Below are 23,098 nucleotides of genomic sequence, written 5' to 3'. Positions count from 1 at the left end.
AAGAAGATTGTAAGGGAAAATAGGAATGGAAAGAACTTGCAGCCAGAGGGAACAGGGGAGACACTGGAGAATAGCACTGTCACCAGGAAGAGGCAGGTCTATGTGATCTGGGACTCTTTATTGAGAAGAATAGACAAGCCTGTAACTAGAGCTGATCCTGAGAATAGAAGGGTGTGCTGTCTTCCGGGTGCTAAGATACGGGATGTAGACCTGAGGTTTAAAAGGATCCTAAAGGGAGCGGGAAAGAATCCCCTAATTATCCTTCACGTGAGAACAAATGATACGGCTAGATTCTCGCTGGAAAGTATTAAGGGAGACTATGCTAGGCTGGGGAAGACGCTTAAGGAAATTGAGGCTCAGGTGACCTTTAGCGGGATCCTTCCTGTTCTTAGAGAAGGGCAACAAAGGTCTGACAAGATTATGACTGTCAACAGATGGCTTAGGCAGTGGTGCTATAAGGAGGGCTTTGGGATGTATGGCCACTGGGAGGCATTCACGGACAGAGGTCAGTTCTCTCGGGATGGACTTCATCTGAGTAGGGAAGGAAATAGACTTCTAGGATCGAGGCTGGCACAACTGATAAAGAGAGCTTTAAACTAGGAATTGGGGGGAGATGGATGGGAGATGTCCAGAAAATCTCCACGCCAGATTTTAGCATTGAGAGGGAAGAAGATGAAGTAAGAATGGATACAGCCGTGGGTAGGAGAATGTATATAAGGAGTGAGGGCGGTGTGGATACTAGTCTAATAGGTTATACTGGATGTAGAATGACTGTGCCTATTAGGGTACAAAATGTGAGCGAGGCCAAACAGCAAAAATTAAGATGTTTATACACCAATGCGAGGAGTCTAGGTAACAAAATGGAGGAACTAGAGCTACTGGTGCAGGAAGTGAAACCAGATATTATAGGGATAACAGAAACATGGTGGAATAGTAGTCATTACTGGACTACAGGTATTGAAGGGTATGTGCTCTTTAGGAAAGACAGAAACAAAGGTAAAGGGGGTGGAGTAGCATTGTATATCAATGATGAGGTAGAATGTAAAGAAATAAGAAGCGATGCAATGGATAAGACAGAGTCTGTCTGGGCAAAAATTACATTGGGGAAGAAAACTAGTAAAGCCTCTCCTATCATAGTGCTTGGGGTGTGCTATAGACCTCCGGGATCTAATTTGGATATGGATAAAGCCCTTTTTAATGTCTTTAATAAAGTAAATACTAATGGAAACTGCATGATCATGGGAGACTTTAACTTCCCAGATACAGACTGGAGGACCAGTGCTAGTAATAATAATAGGGCTCAGATTTTCCTAGATGCGATAGCTGATGGATTCCTTCATCAAGTAGTTGCTGAACCGACTAGAGGGGATGCCATTTTAGATTTAATTTTGGTGAGTAGCGAGGACCTCATAGAAGAAATGGTTGTAGGGGACAATCTTGGCTCAAGTGATCATGAGCTAATTCAGTTCAAACTAAATGGAAGGATTAACAAAAATAAATCTGCAACTAGGGTTTTTGATTTCAAAAGGGCTGACTTTCAAAAATTAAGGAAATTAGTTAGGGAAGTGGATTGGACTGAAGAACTTATGGATCTAAAGGTAGAGGAGGCCTGGGATTACTTTAAATCAAAACTGCAGAAGCTATCGGAAGCCTGTATCCCAAGAAAGGGGAAAAAATTCATAGGAAGGAGTTGTAGACCAAGCTGGATGAGCAAGCATCTCAGAGAGATGATTAAGAAGAAGCAGAAAGCATACAGGGAGTGGAAGATGGGAGGGATCAGCAAGGAAAGCTACCTTATTGAGGTCAGAACATGTAGGGATCAAGTGAGACAGGCTAAAAGTCGAGTAGAGTTGGACCTTGCAAAGGGAATTAAAACCAATAGTAAAAGGTTCTATAGCCATATAAATAAGAAGAAAACTAAGAAGGAAGAAGTGGGGCTGCTTAACACTGAGGACGGAGCGGAGGTTAAAGATTATCTAGGCATGGCCCAATATCTAAACAAATACTTTGCCTCAGTCTTTAATAAGGCTAAAGAGGATCTTGGGGATAATGGTAGCATGACAAATGGGAAGGAGGATATAGAGGTAGATATTACCATATCAGAGGTAGAAGCGAAACTGAAACAGCTTAATGGGACTAAATCGGGGGGCCCAGATAATCTTCATCCAAGAATATTAAAGGAATTGGCACCTGAAATTGCAAGCCCATTAGCAAGAATTTTTAATCAATCTGTAAACTCAGGAATAGTACCAAATGATTGGAGAATTGCTAATATAGTTCCTATTTTTAAGAAAGGAAAAAAAGTGATCCAGGTAACTACAGGCCAGTTAGTTTGACATCTGTAGTATGCAAGGTCCTGGAAAAAATTTTGAAGGAGAAATTAGTTAAGGACATGGAAGTCAATGGTAAATGGGACGAAATACAACATGGTTTTACAAAAGGTAGATCGTGCCAAACCAACCTAATCTCCTTTTTTGAAAAAGTAACAGATTTTTTAGATAAAGGAAATGCAATGGATCTAATTTACCTAGATTTCAGTAAGGCATTTGATACCGTGCCACATGGGGAATTATTAGTTAAATTGGAGAAGATGGGGATCAATATGAACATCAAAAGGTGGATAAGGAATTGGTTAAAGGCGAGACTGCAACGGGTCCTACTGAAAGGCGAACTGTCAGTTGGAGGGAGGTTACCAGTGGAGTTCCTCAGGGATCGGTTTTGGGACCAATCTTATTTAATCTTTTTATTACTGACCTTGGCACAAAAAGTGGGAGTGTGCTAATAAAGTTTGCAGATGATACAAAGCTGGGAGGTATTGCCAATTCGGAGAAGGATCGGGATATTATACAGGAGGATCTGGATGACCTTGTAAACTGGAGTAATAGTAATAGGATGAAATTTAATAGTGAGAAGTGTAAGGTTATGCATTTAGGGATTAATAACAAGAATTAGTTATAAGTTGGGGACGCATCAATTAGAAGTAACGGAAGAGGAGAAGAACCTTGGAGTATTGGTTGATCATAGGATGACTATGAGCTGCCAATGTGATATGGCTGTGAAAAAAGCTAATGCGGTTTTGGAATGCATCAGGAGAGGCATTTCCAGTAGGGATAAGGAGGTTTTAGTACCGTTATACAAGGCACTGGTGAGACCTCACCTAGAATACTGTGTGCAGTTCTGGTCTCCCATGTTTAAAAAGGATGAATTCAAACTGGAGCAGGTACAGAGAAGGGCTACTAGGATGATCCGAGGAATGGAAAACTTGTCTTATGAAAGGAGACTTAAGGAGCTTGGCTTGTTTAGCCTAACTAAAAGAAGGTTGAGGGGAGATATGATTGCTCTCTATAAATATATCAGAGGGATAAATACAGGAGAGGGAGAGGAATTATTTCAGCTCAGCACCAATGTGGACACAAGAACAAATGGGTATAAACTGGCCACCAGGAAGTTTAGACTTGAAATCAGACGAAGGTTTTTAACCATCAGAGGAGTGAAGTTTTGGAATAGCCTTCCAAGGGAAGCAGTGGGGGCAAAAGATCTATCTGGTTTTAAGATTCTACTCGATAAGTTTATGGAGGAGATGGTATGATGGGATAATGGGATTTTGGTAAGTAATGGATCTTTAAATATTCAGGGTAAATAGACCAAATCCCCTGAGATGGGATATTAGATGGATGGGATCTGAGTTACTATAGAAAATTCTTTCCTGGGTATCTGGCTGGTGAATCTTGCCCATATGCTCAGGGTTTAGCTGATTGCCATATTTGGGGTCGGGAAGGAATTTTCCTCCAGGGCAGATTGGAGAGGCCCTGGAGGTTTTTCGCCTTCCTCTGTAGCATGGGGCATGGTTGACTTGAGGGAGGCTTCTCTGCTCCTTGAAGTCTTTGAACCATGATTTAAGGACTTCAATAGCTCAGACATGGGTGAGGTTTTTCATAGGAGTGGGTGGGTGAGATTCTGTGGCCTGCGCTGTGCAGGAGGTCGGACTAGATGATCAGAATGGTCCCTTCTGACCTTAGTATCTATGAATCTATGGATTAAAAAGGTATTATTACCATAAAACTGAATAGGAATCCATAATGTCACATTTGATCTTTTCTAACGAAATCAATGTTAAAAAGTGACCACGATCTTTTCAAAGTTTCATGGAGTACTGGCTTCCAACTGTCCCTGGGGGTTTTCAACCCCAACTCTGCCCCAGGTCCTGCCCCTACTCCACCACTTCCCCCAAGCTCCCACCCGTGCACCCAGGGCCCGCTCCTACTCCACCCTTTCCCTCAAATCCCCACTCTGCCCCTCTCTTCCTGCCCCCACTCCACCTTGTTCTGCCCCCTCCCCAAAGCGCACCCCTTCCCCGTTCCTCCCCTTCCCTTCCCGTGTCTGCTGCACACCGTGGAACAGCTGATCCGCTGCAGGTGGGAGGCGCTGGGAGGGAGGAGGAGGAATTGATTGGCAGGGACACCGGCAAGTCTAGGGTGGGAGGGAGGAAGGGGAGCTTGGCTACCGGAGGGTGTTAGCACCCGCTAATATTTTTCCATCCGAGTCATTGCCTATGGTTACCTGTCATTCCGTGACTTCTCATTCTTCCCATCTTATATTCTGCTTTTAGAGATGGCAAGAGTGCTGCTCCAATAGCTATACCATCTATCATGGCACTGAATTTAAGAACTATGGGTTTCTTCTCTAAGCCTTCCGGCAGCTGTGGAAATTCATTGGTTTCAACTGGAGTCTGATTAACACTTGTTGGTGTCTTTTCAGAGGGCAATGGAGTTGCAACATCTTCTTTTGCAGGCTGTGGGCTATTTAGAAGAAGAGATACCAGAAACAACTATTAGATATCCTAATGTATTCATTATACAGTGTTGGCCTGATTCTCCCACAGAGCAGCATTAGCCCGTAAGAGGACAGAAAGTAAGATAGGTCCATACAGGATGGCAAATAAAGCAAAACTTACGCTGTAGATGGTTGCCTGATGAGGTCTGAGATCTGTTTGGAAAGCTGGTGAGAACTGCGCACCATCATACTATGTAGAGTTGCAGGATGTTGAGGAATGTTGATGCTGATAGCTCCCACTTTCAACACTGCAGCATTATTTGTTTTCAATCCTCGTTGGGCACTATAAAGAGCCTGTGATTTGGCAATACTGCATTTGACTACAGTTCTAACGAACAACAAAATATGGTTATTTGCATCCTTTTCTCAAAATATTTAAATATATACATTGATATAGCTTTTCAACAACAAATTAACTGAATCATCAAGTATTAAGATGAATACACTTGTATTAGCAATTTATAAATATACATGCCTACTTAGTTTCTACTTATGCACACGCAGATGCAGTACATGCTGTATAAGCAACTATCCAGTTTATGCTGTTTATTACATTTAACAAAATTATAAGGCATGCATAGCAAAATGTCTGTTCAACTATTATAAGAATGAAATATAAGATAATTTATTATACACAGTAGACTGCATACACACACTATACATACAATGAACACAATTGTGATTCTATCACCTATTTCATCCTCAGCTACTCAGAGAGACTATTTTAACTACTAGACTACTCGACAGGATTCTGTCTCAATTTGTAGTTAATATGTACCAAACAATTTGCTTTTTTGGTGTAGGAATATTCAAGTTTAAATGGCCCTAACTTCACAAATGTAAACTTCAAACTACACTAATTTCAAAAGTGTTATCACATAATACAGCTGTGAAAGAAACAATTGCACTATGTGTTTGTAATTCTAACAGTGTTTTTCATCCTCAACAACCGTGTTATAAAGAACAACAAATCCATGACTATTTCTCATCTTTGTGGTCAGTTATTGGAATTTTACTCAGACAAGATTTCAAGTACTATGGCATACTCTATTAGTGTTTAATACATATGCTAGGAATATAATTTAGAAGAGGCAATATATTAGCAATATAGTTTGCCAATTAGTATAGAATGAAATTTTCAACTTTCAGCTCTGATGATTTGAGCAGCAATTTTCTCTAAGGGTTATAACTGTAATATTCTTCACAGTATTAATATTACAATGATAAAGTTAAGAGGAAAAATGTGATTTATTTTTTTGGGCAACCTGATCTCATAGTATTTATGTAGATTATCTTCACAGGGGTAAGGTTAAAGTAATTAAAAGTTATTTCAAGTGTTATTCTCCAACACTATTCCAAAGGCCCAGCTAGCTCAAAGAACCCAAGAGGTGGGAGTACAACAAAGGCAGTGTTTTTTCTGCTCACAGCAGGAGAGAACTGTGTCACTCTAATTCAATCACAGGCCTTCCAAACATCTGTTCTAACACTAGGTTAGCAGATTAAGAATAGATATTGCTGGGAGTTAAAGGAAGTTCTTGTTCACAATCCCATGGCTAGAAGGAAGGCAGCAGCTTTAAGGGACCCAGATTGTCATGGATTAAAATTCAGGGGTAGAGAGGATTTTTAATTTTTTTTATAAGGTGCTCTCACAGAAATGTGGAAGACACTTCCAAGGAGGAAAAGTCCGAATTTGTTCATTAACGTTTTCAGAACAGTATTAGGCAAATATGCTTTCCTTCAAAATTGGATGTGTGTGTTTTGTTCTAGCTTTTAAAAAATATAAAACACATATGGCCATTAAAAAAAATACCACTCTGTTTATGTTAGTGTTCCCGTAAATCTCATTCCAACCAGAAATTAACACGGGACAGAATTATGTTCCCTACCTATGTCTTTCCCTCAACCACACAACACTCCAGCACCATAAGGACGTGAGTCAGCCCAGAATACATGCCTTACATCAATGTTTCAAAATATTGACTCAACTAGCTGTTCAATCATCATCAATTTCAGAGAAGCAGCCGTGTTAGTCTGTATTCGCAAAAAGAAAAGGAGTACTTGTGGCACCTTAGAGACTAACAAATTTATTAGAGCATAAGCTTTCGTGAGCTACAGCTCACCGCATCGGATGCATTTGGTGGAAAAAACAGAGCAGAGATTTATATACACACACAGAGAACATGAAACAATGGGTTTATCATACACACTGTAAGGAGAGTGATCACTTAAGATAAGCCATCACCAGCAGCAGGGCGGGGGAGGGAAAGGAGGAAAACCTTTCATGGTGACAAGCAAGGTAGGCTAATTCCAGCAGTTAACAAGAATATCAGAAGAACAGTGGGGGGTGAGGTGGGGGGGAGAAATACCATGGGGAAATAGGTTTCAGAGTAGCAGCCGTGTTAGTCTGTATTCGCAAAAAGAAAAGGAGTACTTGTGGCACCTTAGAGACTAACAAATTTATTAGAGCATAAGCTTTCGTGAGCTACAGCTCACTTCATCGGATGCATTTTCATCGGATGCATCCGATGAAGTGAGCTGTAGCTCACGAAAGCTTATGCTCTAATAAATTGGTTAGTCTCTAAGGTGCCACAAGTACTCCTTTTCTTCATGGGGAAATAGTTTTACTTTGTGTAATGACTCATCCATTCCCAGTCTCTATTCAAGCCTAAGTTAATTGGTATCCAGTTTGCAAATTAATTCCAATTCAGCAGTCTCTCATTAGAGTCTGTTTTTGAAGCTTTTTTGTTGAAGGATAGCCATTCTTAGGTCTGTAATCGAGTGACCAGAGAGATTGAAGTGTTCTCCAACTGGTTTTTGATGTTATAATTCTTGTATCTGGACACAAATCAGATGTCAAGAATTATAACATTCAAAAACCAGTTGGAGAACACTTCAATCTCTCTGGTCACTCGATCACAGACCTAAGAGTGGCTATCCTTCAACAAAAAAGCTTCAAAAACAGACTCCAACGAGAGACTGCTGAATTGGAATTAATTTGCAAACTGGATACAATTAACTTAGGCTTGAATAGAGACTGGGAATGGATGAGTCATTACACAAAGTAAAACTATTTCCCCATGGTATTTCGCCCCCCCTCTCCACCCCCCACTGTTCCTCTGATATTCTTTTCAGAGTAGCAGCCGTGTTAGTCTGTATTCGCAAAAAGAAAAGGAGTATCCGTGGCACCTTAGAGACTAACAAATTTATTAGAGCATAAGCTTTCGTGAGCTACAGCTCACTTCATCGGATGCATGTGGTGGAAAAAGCAGAGGAGAGATTTATATACACACACACAGAGAACATGAAACAATGGGTTTATCATACACACTGTAAGGAGAGTGATCACTTAAGATAAGCCATCACCAGCAGCGGGGGGGGAAGGAGGAAAACCTTTCATGGTGACAAGCAAGGTAGGCTAATTCCAGCAGTTAACGAGAATATCAGAGGAACAGTGGGGGGGGAAGGGAGTAATACCATGGGTTAATAGTTTTACTTTGTGTAATGACTCATCCATTCCCAGTCTATATTCAAGCCTAAGTTAATTGTATCCAGTTTGCAAATTAATTCCAATTCAGCAGTCTCTCGTTGGAGTCTGTTTTTGAAGCTTTTTTGTTGAAGTATAGCCACTCTTAGGTCTGTGATCGAGTGACCAGAGAGATTGAAGTGTTCTCCAACTGGTTTTTGAATGTTATAATTCTTGACGTCTGATTTGTGTCCATTCATTCTTTTACGTAGAGACTGTCCAGTTTGGCCAATGTACATGGCAGAGGGGCATTGCTGGCACATGATGGCATATATCACATTGGTAGATGCGCAGGTGAACGAGCCTCTGATAGTGTGGCTGATGTGATTAGGCCCTATGATGGTATCCCCTGAATAAATATGTGGACAGAGTTGGCAACGGGCTTTGTTGCAAGGATAGGTTCCTGGGTGAGTGGTTCTGTTGTGTGGTGTGTGGTTGCTGGTGAGTATTTGCTTCAGATTGGGGGACTGTCTGTAAGCAAGGACTGGTCTGTCTCCCAAGATCTGAGAGAGCGATGGCTCGTCCTTCAGGATAGGTTGTAGATCCTTGATGATGCGTTGGAGAGGTTTTAGTTGGGGGCTGAAGGTGATGGCTAGTGGCGTTCCGTTTTCTTTGTTGGGCCTGTCCTGTAGTAGGTGACTTCTGGGTACTCTTCTGGCTCTGTCAATCTGTTTCTTCACTTCAGCAGGTGGGTATTGTAGTTGTAGGAACGCATGATAGAGATCTTGTAGGTGTTTGTCTCTGTCTGAGGGCTTGGAGCAAATGCGGTTATATTGTAGCGCTTGGCTGTAGACAATGGATCGAGTGGTATGATCTGGATGAAAGCTAGAGGCATGTAGGTAGGAATAGCTGTCAGTAGGTTTCCGATATAGGGTGGTGTTTATGTGACCATCACTTATTAGCACCGTAGTGTCCAGGAAGTGGATCTCTTGTGTGGACTGGTCCAGGCTGAGGTTGATGGTGGGATGGAAATTGTTGAAATCATGGTGGAATTCCTCAAGAGCTTCTTTTCTATGGGTCCAGATGATGAAGATGTCATCAATGTAGCGCAAGTAGAGTAGGGGCATTAGGGGACGAGAGCTGAGGAAGCGTTGTTCTAAGTCAGCCATAAAAATGTTGGCATACTGTGGGGCCATGCGGGTACCCATCGCAGTGCCGCTGATTTGAAGGTATACATTGTCACCAAATGTGAAATAGTTATGTGTCAGGACAAAGTCACAAAGTTCAGCCACCAGGTTAGCCGTGACAGTATCGGGGATACTGTTCCTGACGGCTTGTAGTCCATCTTTGTGTGGAATGTTGGTGTAGAGGGCTTCTACATCCATAGTGGCTAGGATGGTGTTTTTAGGAAGATCACCAATGGACTGTAGTTTCCTCAGGAAGTCAGTGGTGTCTCAAAGATAGCTGGGAGTGCTGGTAACGAAGGGCCTGAGGAGGGAGTCTACATAGCCAGACAATCCTGCTGTCAGGGTGCCAATGCCTGAGATGATGGGGCGTCCAGGATTTCCAGGTTTATGGATCTTGGGTAGCAGATAGAATACCCCAGGTCGGGGCTCCAGGGGTGTGTCTGTGCCGATTTGTTCTTGTGCTTTGTCAGGGAGTTTCTTGAGCAAATGCTGTAGTTTCTTTTGGTAACTCTCAGTGGGATCCGAGGGTAATGGCTTGTAGAAAGCGGTGTTGGAGAGCTGCCTAGTAGCCTCTTGTTCATACTCCGACCTATTCATGATGACGACAGCACCTCCTTTGTCAGCCTTTTTGATTATGATGTCAGAGTTGTTTCTGAGGCTGTGGATGGCACTGTGTTCTGCATGGCTGAGGTTATGGGGTAAGCGATGCTGCTTTTCCACAATTTCAGCTCGTGCACATCAGCGGAAGCAGTCTATGTAGAAATCCAGGCTGCTGTTTCGACCTTCAGGAGGAGTCCACCCAGAATCCTTCTTTTTGTAGTGTTGGCAGGAAGGTCTCTGTGGGTTAATATGTTGGTCAGAGGTGTGTTGGAAATATTCCTTGAGTCTGAGACGTCGAAAATAGGATTCTAGGTCACCACAGAACTGTATCATGTTCGTGGGGGTGGAGGGGCAAAAGGAGAGGCCCCGAGATAGGACAGATTCTTCCGCTGGGCTAAGAGTATAGTTGGATAGATTAACAATATTGCTGGGTGGGTTACGGGAACCATTGTTGTGGCCCCTTGTGGCATATAGTAGTTTAGATAGCTTAGTGTCCTTTTTCTTTTGTAGAGAATCAAAGTGTGTTTTGTAAATGGCTTGTCTAGTTTTTGTAAAGTCCAGCCACGAGGAAGTTTGTGTGGAAGGTTGGTTCTTTATGAGAGTATCCAGTTTTGAGAGCTCATTCTTAATCTTTCCCTGTTTGCTGTAGAGGATGTTGATCAGGTGGTTCCGCAGTTTCTTTGAAAGTGTGTAGCACAAGCTGTCAGCATAGTCTGTGTGGTATGTAGATTGTAATGGATTTTTTACCTTCAGTCCTTTCGGTATGATGTCCATCTGTTTGCATTTGGAGAGGAAGATGATGTCTGTCTGTATCTGTGCGAGTTTTTTCATGAAGTTGACAGATTTCCACTCTATACGGCTAAATTCAGTGCCTTGCATAATGACAGGTTTCAGAGTAGCAGCCGTGTTAGTCTGTATTGGCAAAAAGTAAAGGAGTACCCGTGGCACCTTAGAGACTAACAAATTTATTAGAGCATAAACTTTCGTGAGCTACAGCTCATTTCATCGGATGCATTTGGTGGAAAAAGCAGAGGAGAGATTTATATACACACACACAGAGAATATGAAACAATGGGTTTATCATACACACTGTAAGGAGAGTGATCACTTAAGATAAGCCATCACCAGCAGCGGGGGGGGGGAAAGGAGGAAAACCTTTCATGGTGACAAGCAAGGTAGGCTAATTCCAGCAGTTAACACACCACACAACAGAACCACTCACCCAGGAACCTATCCTTGCAACAAAGCCCGTTGCCAACTCTGTCCACATATCTATTCAGGGGATACCATCATAGGGCCTAATCACATCAGCCACACTATCAGAGGCTCCTTCACCTGCGCATCTACCAATGTGATATATGCCATCATGTGCCAGCAATGCCCCTCTGCCATGTACATTGGCCAAACTGGACAGTCTCTACGTAAAAGAATGAATGGACACAAATCAGACGTCAAGAATTATAACATTCAAAAACCAGTTGGAGAACACTTCTATCTCTCTGGTCACTCGATCACAGACCTAAGAGTGGCTATCCTTCAACAAAAAAGCTTCAAAAACAGACTCCAACGAGAGACTGCTGAATTGGAATTAATTTGCAAACTGGATACAATTAACTTAGGCTTGAATAGAGACTGGGAATGGATGAGTCATTACACAAAGTAAAACTATTTCCCCATGGTATTTCTCCCTCCCACCCCCCCCCCACTGTTCCTCTGATATTCTTGTTAACTGCTGGAATTAGCCTACCTTGCTTGTCACCATGAAAGGTTTTCCTCCTTTTCCCCCCCTGCTGCTGGTGATGGCTTATCTTAAGTGATCACTCTCCTTACAGTGTGTATGATAAACCCATTGTTTCATGTTCTCTGTGTGTGTATATAAATCTCTCCTCTGTTTTTTCCACCAAATGCATCCGATGAAGTGAGCTGTAGCTCACGAAAGCTTATGCTCTAATAAATTTGTTAGTCTCTAAGGTGCCACAAGTACTCCTTTTCTTTTTGTGAATCATCATCAATCTAACTCTCAGCATGGAGGAACATTGAAGCAGTTTCCCCAATCTATGCCAAGACGCCAAAACAATCATCCACTACAAAATTTATTGAAAAAGTGTCATAGTCAGCATTAAAATATTCACTGTTTAATTCTATGATAAAAAAATTCCCTGTTTAAAAACAACATCTGAATGTACACCCTGTCTTGGTGCTGAAACGTGAGCAGTATTTCTAATACAATTTAAAGAAAAACATTAAGCTAATGTACCAGAAAGGGGCGGGGGGGAGGAGGGGGAGGAAATCACAAAAACAAATACAGAGCCAATGTAATTAAAGTAAAATGATAGAAACCAACATTTCACTGGTTCCAGACTTGAAGCTCAAAACTCACAAATCTAGACCTCCTTTATATCTAACAACTAATTTAACTGTGCTCCCTGGGCAAGTACTTAATTTTTCATTTAATTCAAGTATCTTACTATAAGTGTCTGCTCTAAGATGCTGCCAACATGGAAAGCAGGTGTTCAGAACACTTAAAACACCATCCTATTCATTCTTAGCAAGCATTATACAGCTAACAAAAAAAAAAATATCTACATAGCACTAGAGCTAGCTCAATATTATTCAAATGTTATTAAACCAACACTGCAGCTATTCACCAAATAATTCATTCAAGTAGTAGTTTTTGTCGTATTGGATCAGTTCTATAGATTGTCATTCTAAAAGGGAACAGCTGGAAGGTGATTTGGCAAACTGGAACTCATAGCTCTATGGGAAAACCTGTGGAAGTAGGCTGAAGGGAAGAAAATTGCTCCAAGGTTCCATTCTGCAGTACTTCCTGAACCAGTTACACTGGGCTGAGGAAGAACTGGATGGGAGAAGGAGGAAGAAGGGAAAGATTTCCTCACCATCAAACAAGCTACAGTGCCGGCCCCCAAACCCAGCAGAACTTGGGAGAGGTTAGAAAGGAGAAATCAGCAGAAGGCCAGATGCTATCTACATGGAGGCTCCATGCCAAGTCTGTATCCCACAGCATTATCCCCACCCCTCATGCCCACAGACTTCTGCATATGGTAGTTGCCCCAGAGTCCCCACAAAAGTATGTGGGGTTGATCAATGGTAAGAAGGGACTCCCCACCAAGTAGGTCTTTTGGAAAATATAGTTTCTGCCCATATTTACATTTTTTGCCCCGATGTCTGCAGAGTCAATGAGGGACAAGAACGTAACAGTTTTGACCACTATCCTACTTCCCACCCCCAACCTTTTTTCTTGGTGTGAAGTCCCAGAGTTGTGGAAGACCTTCTTTGGCTCTGAGGGCAGCGGCAAGGGAGAAAGTGAACATGAAGACAACATAGTCCATTTCTCTATGGGAAGGGGAGACCCACGGGCACAGGGTCCCCTGTACATGTGGAAGTTAAGGAATGGATTTGGAAGTACTGTAAGTTTTAAATAGAACAGTATCTTTTAAAGATAACTAATATGTGTACTTATAGTTTCAAATATTTAATTAGATGCAAGAATAAGATAAGTAAAGACAAAAAGCCCACAGTGAAGTCAATAAGAGCAGGCCCACGGTGGGATAAGAATGGTCTAATTAACCTGTTCTCTTACCTGGGATCAGCACTATTTCATATCATTAAAACATATAGTAGGAGCGTAAAGAACAGCCAAAAAATTAGGCTTTAATAGTTATTAGAACCAGTCTAGTTCTTCAACAACTATAGCACAGTGCATACAATTGGGCAAAAGGGTAGACTGTTCAATGAACACCCATACATTTTCTTAGTATATAATTAGTGGACCATACTAACTAATTCAGAGTCTATTGTTTTATTCAACTAGAACGTTATGAAGCAGCAACTGGCTACACTCAAACACAGTAATAATGCAATCTTTAACTACACAACACAATGTTAATTGCAAGTCCATTAAACATAATAATATGACATACAGAAACTCTTGTTTGGCTGTGCTTGTAGGAGATGTAGGAAAATCCTCCAGTCTACAGATGAAGATTGAAGAGAAAGCAAGAAAAACAAAAAGCAAATAAAGAATAAACATTCATGCAAAATTAGTTAAATACTTGTAACCCACAATATGACAAATTATCTAAAAATATATTAAAATTTAACAAGTTGACACTGGTTTTTCTTTAATAATTTTTCCCATTTTGTTGCATTCCTATTTTTGTGTGTGCAAGATCAGAGACACTGCATTGAACAGAAACATTAATTTCAGCCAGCATCTAAAGTATTACATGGCTGACAGTTTAGAGCTTTTATCCACACTTGTTAAATATATATGTACATTTAGCAATTTGGGTATGGACAATATTAATAATACAGGTTTTTAGTACAGAAAAAATATTGCAATATTTAGTTAGAATTTATATAGTGGAGAGAACGGGACAAGAATTATTTTTAAAAATGAGACATGAGTGACTTTTCACATGAGACAGCCTCCTTAGCCATCTCACCATTATGCATATTTTAAAGGCCAAAGTAGCATACTGAGGGTTACCCAACTAACATTGAGAAAGGGCGTGAAAGTGATTTACATTATGAAGAATTTTAATTTTATTTGTAGTGCTCTGCAACTCAAATATAAAGAGATTCAAATGGAAAGGAAGAAAGAAAAACAAGCATGCACTTCTAACCTGAGTTTGTGAACATAGCAAAAGAGCAAACTGCATGGACATTGAGCAAGGCATTCTAGGTGTTCATGAGTAAAAGGTGATATTTTAAAATTTTGTCAGTTGTATTGGGGTAAAGAATAGACCTTATAGAGGTAAAGTAATTTAAAGGACCATGCAACATGAGGGGTCAAAAAGTTCATCCTTTATGAAGCAAGAAGATCTCATATGGGAAGAATCATCATTAAAAGATTAAATACTCTGATTTAAGAACCAATATGTACCATTCAAGGAACTCTACAAACTTTTAAAAAGTAATTATTAAAAACAGTATAGAAATAACTGCAGATACACATAATGTCATTGAGTCACTGTGTAGGAGTGCAGGAAGTGCACAAAGCAGGAGAAAATTGCTCAAAGAAAGCTATGATGCTGTGAAAAAATATTTTTATTCAGTGGATCTATTTCCTACCATTTTTCACAATCCAACCATTCATTTGTTTAGGCAATGATCGTGCAAACTCTTCTCCACATACCCTTTGTGAATGGGAGTAGACCTACTAAAGTCCACAGGAGTATTCATATCTGTATAGTTAAGTACATACCTAAGTGTTTAACTGATTGGGGCCATAGTTATAGATGACTGTATGTTCACCATAGCCCAAATACTGCTCATTGTACTCACATGAATAGTCTCATTAACTTTTATGGATTTATGTAATGCGAGCAGGATTTACTCCAAATACAAATGTTTGCACTGTATATTGTCTGGGCAAGAAAAATGGCTCTCTCGCTATAAATGTTGTCCTGAAACAAAAAAATTATGCTTTAGTTTAAAAAACCTTGTCTGTGTCTGTATAAAGATTAGTTTTAGGAGCCAGACTTGAGACCCATTCCAACAACAAGTTCTACATGGCTGCTCATATAGCTCTACTGACTTAAAGGGGACTGCATTGATTCAGACCTCATTATAAGATCAGGGCCCCGGCCTCCAAAGCAAGTCCCATACATTTCTCTGTACAGCTGACTCTCCATTTCTATACAAATGTGTTTTTGTTATTTTTAAATTGTTTTTGGCTTCACACTCACTGGATATTTGGTGTAATTCCCTCCAGCAGAACAATGTTAACACCACCTATATGAGCAGTGGCACAGGTCTCAGTCATCTTTTGGTGCAGTACATCTTTAAGAGGAAAGAGAAAATACTTTAGAAATAGTGAAATATAGTAAAATACTTCCATTTATGTCAATTGCTTGCCAAAATACAGTACAAGCTAACGTAAATGTCACGTTTGATAATTGTATTAAATAGCCTCACATTTAAACGCTAGCTGGTGAAGAAAAGTTGCAAAAATGTAAGCTACACTTTCATTTTCTAAAAGTTTTTTCATTATATTTCAGTTTTCTGAAGTTTTAAATAAATGTTACATAAGAAATATTTTATGTAAACTTGTGTATTTTTACACCATAATTACATACATTTGCTATTGCCTGGAAGACGTTTACTAGTCAAAGAAAAACCTCTCCCACCTTTCATTTTTTCTTTTAGTGTGAAACTTCCATGAATCCTCTTCAGCTCCGATTCCATTGTTAGTCCACCAATATCTGCTTCAAGGTGTGTGCGATTCACCATGCCTATTCCAAAGACTATTAGAGTCACGTGCTGAGGTTCAGAAGTAACGAGACTGCGCTTCCTCTGTGTCTTGCTCAAACTGCTATTGTCCTGTTCATTCTCAAACACAACTCTACATGCAGGTTCAGTAGGGCTCCGAACACCTGCACAAATATATACTAATTGTTCAGTGAGAACTTGAGTAAACGATCTATTGTGAAACCTATTTAAATTTGTATTTGAAACTAGGAATTATTTCCTGTATAAGGCGGAGATGTTCTGGCTAACCATTGGTATGTCACTCACATCAGTCCAGTAACATTGTCACAACTGGGCAAAAACCAAGACACTAATGATAAAATAATAAATATAATTACAGATGATTTCATTATTGTACTGCTAACAATTGCTGATCCCCTTGAACTAAAAATATTTGCTGAATGTTACAGCCTAGAATGAGTATTTAATACACTGGCATGCCTATGTGACTACATATCAGCTTTCATAATGAGCAGCGGCCATTGTGCCCAATTATTAGGCATAGCTCCCTCCACTTACAAAGTGGTGTGAGAGATTTTAGACAGGTAAACCACATTTAAAAAAGACCAGGAGATATTTGCCCCCTTGAAATATTTCATCTTTAATTAGATTTCCTTAATATTTCTGGTCAGTTTAATGGCCAGAAATCTCTAGTAATTTAGTTTTTGAGGATAAGTTTCCTTTTAAACACTTTAAACATAACATTAAAAGAAATGTAATAATGGAATTTACATGTAGAGAATTATGGATATTATCATTTGTCAATTAAATGGATTTCCCTCACTTCCTCCCTATCTAGTGGAAGCACTGACATCAATATAACACTTTCCTCTGCTTTTAGGTTTTACATTTTAAAGAATTTTTTTTTTTTAAACAAAATACAACGTAGAAGTCTATGACCTAGAACTTGAAGTACCAAACACATTTCTGATGCTATATAATTCATATAAATGTTCATCAACAAAAAGTAATTTAGACATAAGGCTAATACTCACTTCTTAATTCATTTTGTTGTGCTCAGTGTTCAAATATACTGCAGTATGCATGGGAAGATCACCCAACTTCTAAAGCTTTGGGAGAAATCCCGGCCTCAATGAAGTCAATAGCAGTTTGCTTTCAATGGAGCAAGTATTTCACCCTCTTCTTAAATTTAGACTTCTACAAAGGTTCTGAAGTTTTTCTCTGTGAAATGACTGAGGGCTCATCTATACAGGGTATTAGTACGCACCAATGGGATGTAAATTCTAGTTTGCATCAATGTGTCGCACACTAACTGGCCTGTGTGGATCCTGCTGGCGTACACTAAAAGTTCTGTAGTGCATTAACCTCATCCTTTTTCAAACAGTATATGTGTAACATAGGAACAAGGGTGAAAGTAAAACGCAGATTTTACCAGTACGGGGCCGCTCTGGCCCCCCCAAAAGGGGTGAGGCCTCGGGCAGAAGGGGCGGGGCTGGGGGGGTCAGCATCCCCCAGCCAGTCCATCTGTGATCCCTGGCCCGCGCCGCCTGTGGCTCCAGCAGTAATTTAAAGGGCAGGGCTCTGGCCAGCGCAGCCGTGGCAGCGGCAGAGGCGGCTGGAGCCCCGGGCCCTTTTAAATCGTGGCCCCGGGGCTGCTACTTATTTCCCCCCCCCCACTGTCAGTGGCGTCTTTAAAGTCAGCAGTACGGGCCGGTCCTGGCAGCTACCTTTTACCAGTATGCCATACCGGCCCGTACCCCCTTACTTTCACCCCTGCATAGGACAATCTGAAATGGGACTCCACACCGAGCCCTGAGTAAAAATGACCTCCTTACTCAACTTCTGTTTCTGCTTAGTATTAAGAGTTGTACCTACTCACTTTATTAAAAAAAAAAAAAAAAAAAAAAGCACTTGCATCAGCCTTGCCAAGCTAAAGCATCTATTGGAAAGCAAGCAGGAGTCTATCCTGCTCTCCCCGATCAACAGAATTAACTAAGTTTTAACTACAGAGACAAATTCTGCCCTCAGTTGCACAGTGCAATCCAAATGAAGACAACAGGGCTGCACAAGCACCCCAGAGAGCAAAATCTGAAAACAACTTAGCTGAACAGGTACCTAATGGCAGAATTTGGTATCAAACTTGGAACAAAATGAAACTAGCTTGACTTTCAGATATCACATGGAGTTTGCAGAGTTAGCAAATCAGAAGTTTACTTGCAAACAGGAAACATTTTGTTTGGAAGCCAATAAGATGCCAACCTGAACCCAATAATTCCATTTTACAGTCATTTTTCTGAGCATAACTACACAAATATTGACAACTTTTAGTAAATCATTTAGGAAAGAATCTTACCATTTGTAAAATCTATCAGAATTCAGTACTACAAAAACCTATGTAAATTAAATTATTTTCAACCCTAGAACATCTCACCTGTTGGCCCAAAAGTTTCAGATGATTTTTCTAAAATCCCGGTTGGATCAGAGATAAGTGAATAAAAATTCAGCAGTTTATACATATTTTGCCAGCACTCTGCAGAGGGCTCGCTCTGTTCTGACACAGTAATTGAATCCGAGTCATCCATATGAATGGTCATGTGATCAACCACATCCTTTGAACCCTTCCTGGATACTTTAGAAGTTCTTCTTTCTGATCTCCCAAGAGAATTCTTGTTCCGAGATTCTTTTTTATTGTTCTCATTATTGGTTCTTTTGTTCTTTGCATTGTTTACTCTGCTGCCTCCATTGATGCTTCCTCGGGAGCTGCGGCTAAAGTCAGAAGAACGAAAGTCTCTATGTTTGCGGGTTTTAAAGGTAGGTGTTGGTGAGGCCGAGCCAGCAGTGTATCTGCTAAGTTTGATGTCCGTCTGTGTGGCTTTAATATCATCTATCATTGTACTGAATTGATGAATAAGCCGAACCAGTGCCATATCTACGTGCTGGCTTATGGACTGGCAGGAAATTGTAAAATTACAGTGAAAAGTATTGTAGTAACGCTTGTTCAGGTCATGAAAAGAAAGGGCACTGGTGGAGTTTTGGGGTGTACACATTGACTTCTCCATTACAACAGCACTAATGCTAAAAGTTTCCAACATCAATGCCGGTTTGAATTCAAGTGGGGGAAGATTGACAGCTCCTTGCCTAACCAAAAAAAAAAAAAAAAGATAAAAGTTAAGGATTTTTAAAGAAGAGAAGGCCAGCATAAATAGCTTTTATATAAAAAGTTCAATAGTAATATAACTAGTAATATAACAATATTCAGTTCCTTCAGGAGATCACCTCTGCATTATCGTTTATTAATTTTTTTACTATATAGTTTTCCATATACACTATATTGACTACAGTAGAAACAATAGAAGTGAAAGTCATTTTGGTTCAATATTTTATATTGTATGAAATGTGTAGTTTGATGTTTAATTTGTCAATTTTACCATCCTGTTTTGTCTAAAATGTTTTGCAAACAAAGAAGTAATATAGTTTTATTCAGTAAATGACAATTACATTACAGGGTTGGAACATCCTAAACCTTGCCAACATCTCTACCTCCCATCCCCTTAGTCCCAGCTCCTTTTTCCAGCCTTTCCTGTTATAGACCTCAAACCTAAATAAGCAGCTGGGTCTCTGAGGTTGCACCTATATTTCTAAAAGTGAAATATGAAGGTATCAAAATGCTTTGGATGTAGCTTTTCCAGGTGACAGTAAATTAAACCTTAATGAAAGACTGTTTTCCCATTCTGTGAGGATGCGTTTCAGAAAGTCAAAACAGAACTTGAAATGGTGAAAAAGCAATTACACATATATATGTAATTTAAAAATAAATATTTAATAGTATACCTTCGTGCTCTCTTGCTTTTTCTCTCTTTTGTTGTATCTGAATCAACAATGTCTGCCCTGAGACAGTCCAAAGTCCCTGAGAATGAAAGATACTCTCCGAAATACATTCTATAGCACAGTGGCACTGCATCTTGAGACTGAATTCCTGTATGGCTCAGAAGAGGTTTGAAAACAACCTATAAAAATATAAGGTCTCTGAATTAGTTCTGTTGCCTAAAGATTTTTTATACTTCTGTTTCCTGGCTTCAGAAATGAGTTTTAATTTTTTATTAATTATTATTATTATTAATAATAATCATAAAACTAGGGTGTTTGTGATAGGCCCACTATATAAATTGTAAAATAAAGATTTCCTTTTAAATTTCATTTAATTTGTACTGCTATTAAGAAGTACAAATCCAAGATTTAGATAGAGAAAAAATGTAGTGAACCTATTTATCTCAAAAAGCCCAGTAAAACTCTTATGCAGCATGTTTATCTCAGCCACCGGTTGCTTTAAATTTATAGCTGGATGAGGGGGTTCCATCCAATTGCAGCCCCAGCTTTCTGACTGGGCAAGGAAAGGAGTTTGCAGAGGAAGGCCCTCCACACAAAAGACCCAGATTCAGTTTATCACAAATCCCCTAGCTCTTCAGATTTAAAGGGAAATGCCCTCTTAGTCCTCACTCATGGAAACCTTAGGAGACTCTCACAAAGCTTTCAAGGTTATACTGTTTGATACAATACAAGGTGGAACAATACAACTACCTTATGTTTTACTTTGTTTTATCAAACATTTTTTCCTCCCAACAAACTCCCAAACTCATTAAATACACACCTGTGCATCTGCAAGTTGAACAGCAGGAAATCCCTGGTTACCCTCTTCTACACCTGCAATGTCATCCTGACTGGTGCTATGCTGAGAATGTGTCCCATCCAAAGTGTTCTGGTCACTAGACAGAACTGTATTGAAGTCTGAAGCAGAGGGTATTGTGGGAAGATTGGGTGCAACACCTACAAAATAAATCCCTGTATGAACACTCCAGAACACCACAGCAAGTCATAACACTAAGCGAGTCTACGTTGTCTAGACAAAGAATAAAACTCATAAAAAGGATAGTTATGTAGAAACAAGGGGAATACTCAGAAGTCAAGTTGTAGCCTTGTTGATCCCTGGATCTTACAGAAACAAGGTGGGTGAGGTAATATCTTTTATTGGACCAACTTCTGTTGGTGGGTGAGAGAGAGAGAGAGAGAGAGAGAGAGAGAAGCTTTTGAGCCACCTAGAGCTCTTCTTCAGTCCTTCTTCTACTGACCTCAGAAGAGCTTTGTGGGGCTCGAAAGCTTCTCTCTCTCACCTTCAAAAGTTGGTCCAATAAAAAGATATTACTTCATCCACTTTGTCATTAAAAGTCAAGGGTTTGACTAGGCTACTAACATTAGAAAAGAGCTCTTCAAAGAGTGCTTTGAGTTACCAAGACATTTAGTGTATTTAAATATCTACAGCTCATGTCAACAAGCTGATCCTCAGATTATTTGTGGAAAACAACATACCATACTCTTATTAAATATCAAAATACTGAAAGTTAGTTTGGTAAATTTGTGCAAAAATAAAAATAAATTGCACCCAGATCAAAACATAGGATTTGCAGGTCTAAAATGTAAAGCTTCCATGAATTAGTGAGCCCGAGGGACATGTTTGGAAAACAATCCTGTTACAACATAATTTATTATTACAGAAAACTCAACAAAAAGAATGGTTATTTACCTTATTAATATAACTATTGGCTTTTGAGAAATATTGTCCACATGGGTTCTATTCATTGTGTGCACACACTGCATGTACACAATCAGATTCTTTTTAGGCGGCAGTGCCCACTGCGGCCATACCTATGCTGAAGCCATCCTTATGACCCCTTCACTAGACAGCATAAAAAGGTGGAAAGGGACAAACATCCCTCAGTTCTTTTGCCAGCACCGAATCCCAGGAGGAGGAAGACTCCATAGTGGCAGGTAAGGAGGACAGGTTGTATAATCCATGTAGGCAACACATCTTGAAGAACCATAATTAATGTATGGTAAGTAACCAATGTTTATTATTCAAATGTTTGCCCACTTGGATTCTGTTCTTGATAGCTACCAAGTTCTTGTCTGTTTCTTTGGAGATAGACCATAGCAATCCAACTGAAATAATGGCTGGGCCTACTTAGACATGTGGCTGGTGAGACGAAAGCAGATGGGAGACTAAGTCAGCCAGCTGAGTTTGCCAGCAAAGAAAGGCAGAGAGGTAGGATTTTTTCCTTTGACTTGAAACCAACTTTATAAGGAAGAATTCTCAGTGGAAGGAAAAAACTGCACCTTGCCAACAGCACTGCTAGCTCTCCTTCTCCCTGCACCTGTAAGGGCCCTGATGGCTTCTACCCAGGTCCTGGTCTTGACTTGCTGGGAATGCAGGCTGCATTTTCCTTCTGAAGAAAGCCAGGCATGGGGAACCACCTGGTAAGAGAAGTATCTGTTGTTGGGGTCCCTCAAGAAACAATAGAGCTACAGGAGGAGGTGACTCATTTTTATAGTACCCGGGAGCACTAGGACTTCATCGACAGAACACACTTGGAAACATCTGGGATGTAGAATGCTAGCTGACTACAAAAGGACTTCAGCATCACCAGAAAAGAAAAGAACCACCTGTTTTAAAGGCAAAAGAAGGCTGTTGGCTACCCTAGGCATTAGACAGTGCACCACCCCTGAACCAGGTCCTCTGTCAATTCGAGGTCAAGAATCAATATTCTGTACTGGATACAGGAGAAAAGGAGAAAACACCAGCCCTAAAGCTATGTGGCTCATGGCCACTGCTCCCCAAGAAGGGGACATAAAGTGGTGGTGGTAGGAGAGTCCATTCTGAGGAAGATAGAGGCATACCTTTACCAATGTGACACAATGTTTTGGGAGGTGAGCTACCTGCCTGTCCCCT

General features: G+C 40.3%; 1 protein-coding gene across 2 annotated transcripts in view; it reads right to left on the bottom strand.

The window, feature by feature from the left end:
* Positions 1-23,098, bottom strand: part of KIAA1109 (KIAA1109 ortholog) — a 222,900-nt gene that overhangs the window by 60,223 nt on the left and 139,579 nt on the right. For both annotated transcript variants that reach the window (XM_038398596.2, XM_043513096.1), the window contains exons 45-52: positions 20,966-21,141; positions 20,149-20,324; positions 18,749-19,455; positions 16,236-16,481; positions 15,795-15,888; positions 14,025-14,075; positions 4,955-5,161; positions 4,561-4,799 (exon numbers count right to left, since the gene is read on the bottom strand). In XM_038398596.2, the coding sequence (XP_038254524.1) occupies positions 4,561-4,799; positions 4,955-5,161; positions 14,025-14,075; positions 15,795-15,888; positions 16,236-16,481; positions 18,749-19,455; positions 20,149-20,324; positions 20,966-21,141 (1,896 nt within the window). The remainder of the gene's footprint in view (positions 1-4,560; positions 4,800-4,954; positions 5,162-14,024; positions 14,076-15,794; positions 15,889-16,235; positions 16,482-18,748; positions 19,456-20,148; positions 20,325-20,965; positions 21,142-23,098) is intronic.

The sequence above is a fragment of the Dermochelys coriacea genome, chromosome 4 (assembly GCF_009764565.3).
Source record: "Dermochelys coriacea isolate rDerCor1 chromosome 4, rDerCor1.pri.v4, whole genome shotgun sequence".
NCBI classification, from domain to species: Eukaryota; Metazoa; Chordata; order Testudines; family Dermochelyidae; genus Dermochelys; species Dermochelys coriacea.
Note: the sequence above shows the minus strand (reverse complement) of the source record. Positions and strands in the feature narration are given on the sequence as shown.